The 8,930-nt window shown below is 39.2% G+C and overlaps 1 protein-coding gene across 1 annotated transcript in view; it reads right to left on the bottom strand.

Moving 5' to 3' along the window:
* Positions 1-914: 914 nt before the first annotated feature.
* The window catches only part of SRD5A2 (steroid 5 alpha-reductase 2), a 61,621-nt gene continuing 53,605 nt past the window's right edge, over positions 915-8,930 (bottom strand). The window contains exons 4-5 of the mRNA XM_027850289.1: positions 7,461-7,611; positions 915-4,272 (exon numbers count right to left, since the gene is read on the bottom strand). Of these exons, the coding sequence (XP_027706090.1) occupies positions 4,206-4,272; positions 7,461-7,611 (218 nt within the window). The 3' untranslated portion in view covers positions 915-4,205. The remainder of the gene's footprint in view (positions 4,273-7,460; positions 7,612-8,930) is intronic.

The raw sequence follows: 8,930 nt of genomic DNA, 5'->3' as shown, positions 1-8,930 counted from the left end.
AAATCATGAATTCATCAAAATTTCCAAGTATACTATTTTTAACAGGATCCTTTTAGAAAGGTCATTTTAAAAGTTGTTTAATGGTTGTTTTTTGGTTACCAAAATACACTGTAAAAAAAAATTACAACAGCAAGAACTGAAACCAAAAACAGTCTCCTAGGATCATTTGGAGGTAGAAGGGACCTTGCAGGTTCTCCACTCTAACTCATTCATGCGATAACTGATTTACCTTGCTTTGGCTTCTGAGCTACACTCAGAGTAACTCCAAGTATTCACAACTTATTTCCAGAAGGCTTGAAAAAGAAAAGTCAGAGGGTAAGGGAAAGGAAGTCACACCAAAATAATCCAAGATACGTGTTTGTTTGTCTGTTTGTTTGTTTGTTTGTTTGTTTGTTTTGGGGGGGGGGGGTTGGAGGAGAAGAAAGGAAGCAGAAATCTTAGCTCAACTACTTTGCAATATTCTCCAGAGGTTTGTGCATTTTTGTATTTATGCCAAACAAAACCATGAAACAGCAATATCTTTGAGAGACGTTTATTATTCAACAAAACCCTTGTTTACATGGACATTTCCCCAACAAGTAACACCTTTTCCAGGCCCACCAAAACTTCTGTGTTGTTGGTGGACTGAGTTCTTGCTCTGGGCACTACATGCCCCCAGATTCACATTCGTTTCTCAAAAGAGATTTATAAGGATGACAGGCATTTGCTGAAATTCTGATTTTCTTGCTAATTGCTGATGGATACTTAATGCCTTCTGTAAAAATTTAAATCTCCCCAATATCAAGTATCTTCTAGAGGCCCCTCTCCAAAAGGATACCCTCTATTAGGGGTTCTTAACTTGAGATTCATGAACTTTTAACAAATATTTTGATTAGCTATATTTCAATAAAATTGATTTTCTTTGTAGTCCTATGGATTCTATTTTATGCATTTAAAAACACTTTCCTGAGGCGTCCATAGGCTTCACCAGACTGCCAAGGGGGTTCATGACATAAAAAGTTAAAGAACCCCTACTCTAGAGGAAGTTAAGAGCACATGATCCCGTAAGGACCTCCCCAATTCTGAGATTCTGTGATTCTAAATTAACATTTTGGAGAGTTTTGTAATGCCCATCCCCCTGGAGGAGGTGCTGCTGGTCATCTGGGGCAAGCAAAGTTCATAAGGGCCTCTGTGTTCAGTGCTTTGCATTGGCTTTGTTTTTATCATCTACCTATCTTACCTATAAATTGTGTGGTTTACAATGCACAGTCATATAACATACATCAGCTCATTTGATCCTTACAGCTCTGTGAGATAGGCAGGGCAGGTAAGCCAAACTCATATATGTAATACTATCTCCCCTATAGAATATAAGTTCCTTTAGGGTAGGATGTCTTTGTATCCCCAATGTCTAGCACCTAGGAAGAGGTACTGGACTTGTGATGTCACTGGTACAGGGAACTCTCCACAAGGAACCATGCTCTACCAATGCAGGTCAGCATGTCCTCTGCAAAGAAGGTAAGTGATTTTCCCAAGTCACCCAGCCAACATATGTTAGGCACGGGGATTGAACCCAGGTCTTTCTGTCTCCAAATCCAGCTTTCTATTCACAACACCACACTGCCTCTCATAGTTGTGGCCTAATAAGTGTTTGTTAGTTGATTGACTCTTCTTTCCATCTCTCCATATCTGTTCTCCAGCTCCGTCTCTTCTTTCCTCCACGAGGGAACTAAAACCCATGAAGCTTCAGAGATTTGTCCAAGGTCTTACAACTAACGAAAGGCCAGAGTCAGCACTAGCACCTGAGGCTTCTTAGCCTTGGGTCAACATCACTTCTACTACTACTTCCCCCTCAAAAGTAAATTAGCCTGTATTTCAGCTGAATGACTCATTTCCTTCAAAGTACACTTTCCTCCTATTTACAGAATTCCAGCAGTGCTCTAAAACTAGAAAGAGGACCTGCCCTAGATAAGGTGGCTGGCATTTCTCTACTTGCCCATCAGCCATCAAGGGTCATTTCTGGGGATTATGAACATCTGAGCTACAAATCATGACAATGGTGTACATGTATGTGTGCATGTGTGTATGCATATGTATTGTGTGTGTGTTTGGAGGAGTGAGAGATGGATAGGGTGATGATATCTCCAAATGGAATTGTGAAGATTCATACAGATTCCCAGGCCATGGCTGAAACCTTGACTTGGCATGACATTGGGTAAAGCCTCATTATATTCATGAATGAGTACAAGTTTCTCTCTGCTAAAAGATATCTAAGTTATAGTTAATAAGGGTAAAGCAAGATCTCCTACCCGACTTTGCAGAGGTGGGAGACTATGGATGTAGAATGCTGCATATACTGTTAATTATTGTTGCATTGGTTGGTTTTGCCTAACTGCTTTTTTATTATTTTATTCTTCATTACAAGGCATGAATTATAGTTAGATGGGAGGGGTAGGTATATTTGGAAATGAAGGTAATAATGAAGACATTAAATTAAACATTTATTCTTGTTTTAACTAAATTTAATTAAACATTTTAAATTACTTTTTAAGTAAAGTGGGGCAGTATTCATTATCATCTTCAAACAGATCAGTGATAATCATCTGGGGCGGGGGGGGTACCCACCAATACCTTCTTGTATTATGCCACTATCCTTGTTCACATCCTTCTATAAAATTTTCACAAAAGATACACCCAAGATACTTCCTATAGATTTCTTGACATAGCATGGATGCCAGTCATCTTTGATCATCCCTACAACAACCACTGCCTCCTTTTACAGTTATAGATCTCTCTGTAATGGAGGTGATTGAGACCTATGCCTTATTCTGTAAGTCTCATTTCCAATGAAATAATCCACCAAAAGCTTACTTTAAAAGTTTCCTTGAGGAAAAAAGTGTGTTTTTTCAGGAGGGTGGGGGAAGGCGAAAACTCAAAAACTACCCATATTTTGACATTAATTTTTCTTCCTCTTTCACTTCTGCCACTGTCCTTATTCTGCAACTGCCCAAGGCCAGTGTCAGTGACAGGTGCCCTGGATATTCTCCAAGGAATAGTCTACAGGCCTATGTCAATTCAGAGAAGTTCAGCATCAGAGAGCTGGCCACAAGAAGGCAATTGCTTTTATAGAACAGAAGAGGACCATAGAGGTCACCTAGTCTAAGCCTCTTGTTTTACAGATGAGGAAAATGAGGTACAGAGGTCAAGTAACTTATCCACAGTTACATAGCTAGCAAATAACAGAGGCAGGATTCAAATTCAGATTATCCTGATGAGCATTTTATTCACCATGCCACACTGCCTCTCTAAAAGCAACCCATGAAGATTAGCTACTAAGTTACAAAGTCACCTCCTTTGGTGGAAGGCATACCCACATCGGTGAAATCGTGGATCTTTGAAGTGTTAATGTAGTAATGAATGAGAGGTGATGATCTCTCCACCCTCTACACACACACACACACACACACACACAGAGTTTTTTTGAGTGGGGAGGGGGCACTGGGATCCTGAATGTTTTTAACTGTCAATTTCACTTTTTAATTTCATGAAGAGAGCTGGTTAGGGTTGATTTAGCCAATAAGTCTTTGCAGCTGGGCAAGAGGATATATATATATATATATATATATGCATATGAATATATATGTATATGTGTATATACACATATACACACATACACACACATACAGAGAGAGAGAACTTTATGTTTCAGAAGAGGCCATAAAGAGTGCCCATTTGGGAAGGAACATTGATCAGGCTTTGAAAGAAAATGGTGACATTAATGTTGGATGTTGAGTGTGGCCAGCAAGATGGAAAGGTATACCACTCAGACATAATCAGGCCTCTGGTCATTAGACTAAAAGGCTTAGCTCAGTGAATTCAAGCCATAAGCTATGTCAGCTATTACACAGCGGCTAGAGTGCTACACATAGAGTTAGGAAGATTTAAATTGTAAACCCTTCCTAAAACACTGACTAGCAAATTTTATTTAACTTCTCTCAGACTCAGTTAACTCATTGTAAAATAGTAATATTAATAGCATCTACCTTACAGGGTTGTTATGAGAATCAAAGGAGATAATACTTGCACAGCACTATGCAAATTTAAAAGCTTTCTATAAAGGCTATTATGATTATCATTATTATTATTATTATTATTATTTACAATGTTACTCAGTTGTGAAGTTCAGCAGCTTGAAAGTTTTCCATTCTTTTCTATCATCTGTGGTTTTAAAAGATGAAAGGAATTAGAGCTTTCCGAGACTTAGGGTAGTCTTGAAACTTCGTGAGATAGAACCTAGATGAAAAGAAGAAACATAATTAATACTTTGGGCAAGAGACGAATGAAGCATGCTGATATTCCACTCCCTCATGCAAAAGGAGGGTGAATGACAGAATTAATGCACTGTAGCCCAGCCTTTTTTATTCAGGAGCCATTCCACAAATAACTGTCACAAAATGACATGTGATAGAGGGACGTTATTTTGTGGAAGGAACATTGGATTTGGAATCAGCAGACCTGGATTTGAATCTAGGCTCTGCCATTTCCACTGGCTGTATGACTCTGGACAAATCTGAACAAACCTCTAAATTTCAATCTTATCTGTAAAATGAGGAGGTCGGATTAGACTAGATAGCTCTCCCAGGGCTTTAGGCTCTTCTCTTCTGCTTCATTACCTACACTCTGACTCTTGGCCATTTGGCTTCTTATAAACTAAGCCAAAGCAAGGAAAGGAGTTGATATCCATGTGAAATGGTCAGCTTGACCTAGGTCAGGCAGAAAATAGAGACCCAGATAATCATGGCAAGGGAGGAGCACAGATAATATCGTAAAGTACATGAGAATTAAACTTGAACACCTCCAGCCTCCTCATTCTGCCCTTGTGCTCCCTCCCTGCTTCTCTCAGGCACCAATGCCTTTATGTTTTCTCCTTTCCATAGCACTTAAGGCCAACAAAAAATATAACCAAAAAACCAATAACAATTTAAAGCATGAACTCTTACTTTACCCAGAACTTCCCCCTGAAATCTCAATTTATTTCCGATAATATATCATTTCTGAGTCAAGGAAATCCTTCTAGTATTTATCATAGCTCTGTGATTCACTGACCTGTAGACAAGCTAAATCCTTAAAATCTAGGCTTTTGACCACCAGAGGCCATTCAAAAATCCTGGAAATGCCCAGATCTAAACCATCTCCTTTCCAGGCAAGTTTTCTTGCTACACCAATAAAATACCAATAAAAATAAGGCTAGCTTAAGATATATTAAAAGAAATAGGCTTACTTCCATAGTTTTTATTTCAAAGATATATAATTTTGTCTTTGTGACTATCCTCTCCTTCAGTTCAGACCACAGTCCCCTCTCTGCCTTAGTTGACATTTATTATTAGTTGCTGGTAAAAAAAAAAAAAAATTGGTGGTCAGCCTTCTGGTGCTGAACCTTTCTGAAATTAATGAGATTGAGTTTCAGATAAAAGTCATACACTTTATCATCAGACCTATACTTGAAGAGTCTCTATGTTGGTGGGACCTAGCAGAGTTTATTCTTCATTTCCATAGCTTTTTTGAGAGCCCAGTGTCATCTCCATCCCACAAGGGGACCTGAGAGGAAGATTAGTGGAGGAACTGATTGCTGTGTCTGGAAAATCAAGGTAATTGTTCCACTGTACTTGACAGTGGATTTTTCCTCTGTATTTTTAAGCACACTGATCTTTTTACTCTATAACTTGATTCTGTAATCTCTACTCCATTACTCCAATTGTTAGACATAGGAAAGAGTAGATTTGGAAGTCAAAATGAATAGGTTTAAATCCCAGTACTACTCACTACATGAACAAATCACTTAGCTGCAGTTTTCTCATCTAGAAAATGAATAGTTTATACCAAAGATCTAAGATCCCTTCCAGCTTTAGTATCTTACTAGTCTATAAGATTAAGATGAGTTTCATTAGCCACAAGGCACACACACACACACACACACACACACACACTGAGACAATGACTCCAACCAATTAAATGTACCTGTTCTTGTCACAAGACACTAATGAATAATTTGACTAGAAATCTCAGATCTTCTTTGACACTTACCAGCCATCTTCATGCCATACTGATTGCTCTCTACCTTCTACCTCCGTCCAGAACTGAAGGTCTCATCCCCATGACCCTGAGCTTTTACTGGTGAACATTCACCTGATCACGCCTGACCTCAGGCCCTCAATGCTGCTTCCTGGCTATTTCTCTGCCATATCACCAAGTTCATGTACCAACCTACCAAACATCACCTCTGTTTCCAACTCTAGTTCTGAGACCAACACTACCATTCTCTAGAAGAACATATTTGTCAATCAGTTATCCTATGCCTCCAATCATTGTTCCATGACTTCCCCTGTCTAGAAGGGGAAGTCCGTGCTCACCATTCCTCTATATGTGTTATCTTCTCCTACTAGAAGGTAAGTTCCTTGAGGGCAAGAACTGTCTTCCTTGTTTGTATCCCCAGAGTTCAGTGTGGTTTCTGGAACAAATTAAGTGCTTAATAAATGCTTTTTTATTCATTGAAATCACCCATAACTGCAACAGACCAGAACTACAGAACCTCAGAGTTGGAAAGGAGCTCAAAAGTCATCTAGCCCCACTCATATTTGAAAAAATAATCTAGTCCAACCCACACCTAACCCTTCCACCCATTGCTCCTGATTCTACCCTCTAGGACCAAATAAAACAACTCTATTCCTTTTTCCGTGACATCCTTCAAATACTTGAAGACAGAGATTATGGCTCACTTAAGTCTTTTCCACGCTAAACATTCCCATTTCCTTTAGCTAGTTGTCAAGTGGCATAAACTCAAGACCCTTCCCCATCTTCCTTCACCTCCAGTTTCTCAGTAGCTTTCCTAAGTTGTGATACTTAAAACTGAACATATTAATCAATCTATGTTCCAGAGTCCAGTGAGACTTTCACTTCTCAAACACATCAAGTAGCATTTTGAAGAAACATTTTATCAAGGAAATCTTGATACAAAACCATTTGTTTATGGGTTTATTTTGTTGTTGTTACTGTTGAGTCATGTCCAACTCTTCATGATCTCATTCAGAGTTTTCCTCAGCAAAGGTACTGGAGTAGTTTGTCATTTCCTTCTCCAGCTCATTTTACAGATGAGGATACTGAGGCAAACGGGGTTAAGTGATTTGCCCAGTCTCACACAGCTGGAAAGTGCCTGAGGCAGGATATGAACTCAGGTCTTCCTGACTGCAGACCTGGTGTCACCTAGCTGCCCATGTGGATTTAACCTCACCTCAAAAAGATAGAGCTTTGTCATTCTGATTCTAATCTTTGTTATCCATATATTCAAAGAAATTAAAAACCTAGAAAGCCAAATTTTCCTCTCCCTGTCCTAAATCAAACCAAATATTCAACTTAGCGACTAAATAAGTGCATTTACAGGAAATAAAGTTGTATAAAAGAAAATGTTTCCTCTTGTGGCTTACCTGTGACTTTGATAAGCTCGTTTTCCAAGAAAACATAATGAGAAAAAGGCAAAGGCCAGGCCTGGGAATGACCAGGTTGCCATGGCATAGCCAATCCATTCCACAATCTCACCAAAGTAATTGGCTCCAGAAATGTAAGTGAACAAGCCTCCTATATTTAGAAGATTCAAACATTCAAGTCAGCATAATGAGTTACCACAAGAATTAGTACCCTCCCTCCCCCTGTTTCAAATAGACACTCAAGTGGTTAACACAGGGTTTTGTGTGTGTGTTAATTTTTTTTTTGTTTTTGGGGGGTGTTTTTGTTTTTTGGCTAGTCAATCAGGGTTAAGTGACTTGCTCAGAGTCACACAGCTACTAAGTATCAAGTATCGTATATACATTTATTTATATAGATAACATATGTATAGCTGTACACGTTTAGGCCAGATTTAAACTCAAGTCCTCCTGACTCCTGGCTGGGGCTCTATCCACTGCGCCACCTACCTGCCCCATTAACACAGGTTTAAGCTGGATTGTGTGTAGAAACTCATGCAGCAGTCCTTGGCTAAGGACCCTTCTCTTGGAAGACCAGATCTCTCCACAGATCTCTAGTCACTAAGGTACATTTTTGAACCTGAAATCTAGTAGAGATCATGCTTATTTTATCACCAGAGATCATATTCTCTCACTGAAAAGAAATCCTGCCTTTAATTGTTCCAAGGCCTAGCTCTGGCTGAAGATAAGGTGTCTACTTCAAACTATCAGTCACCTCCCCAAAGGAAGGGAATAAGCATTTAGATGGTACCTACTAATGCTGGGTGCTTAACTAATATTATCTCATTTCATCCTTATAACAACCCTGAGAGGTAGGTGCTGTTATTATCCACATTTTACATTTGAGAAAACTGAGGCAAACAGAGGTTAAGTGACTTGCCCACTAGTAAGTGTCTGAGGCCAGATTTGAATGTAGGTTATCCTGACTCAGGGCCCACCAAGCCAATGATCTACCTCTATCTCAGTCTACCCAAAGACAGAACAAGAATCATACTTGTTCACTCTTACTCACCAATACTTTTATTATTTATCTCCTTTTTCTTTCTGAGAAAGAGTCAGTATTCCATAGCAGATGCAGAACCTGGAGTCAGTTAAACTTGTGTTGAAATCTTGCTTCTTACACTTACTACCTTTATGACAATGGACTACTCAATTAATCTTGCTAAGCTTCTGTCCAGGAGTCTAACAAACCTATGAAATCACAGAGCTTTGACATATTGATGTTTCTGTTTCTGCCCTCTACTCCCTCTACCTACAACAGGTTTTATGATTTTTGTTAATCATGCATAGAAGATGTGTGCTCCCTTCCATAGTCCATGGAAGTTGGTCTGGCCTTCATTCAAAATCATCCTATTCCAGAGGACAACTGAATATTTTCCCAGGGAAGCACACACACACACACACACACACACACACACACACACACACACACAC

The sequence above is a fragment of the Vombatus ursinus genome, unplaced genomic scaffold, assembly GCF_900497805.2.
Source record: "Vombatus ursinus unplaced genomic scaffold, bare-nosed wombat genome assembly UNPS02009062.1, whole genome shotgun sequence".
Lineage (NCBI taxonomy): Eukaryota > Metazoa > Chordata > Mammalia > Diprotodontia > Vombatidae > Vombatus > Vombatus ursinus.
Note: the sequence above shows the minus strand (reverse complement) of the source record. Positions and strands in the feature narration are given on the sequence as shown.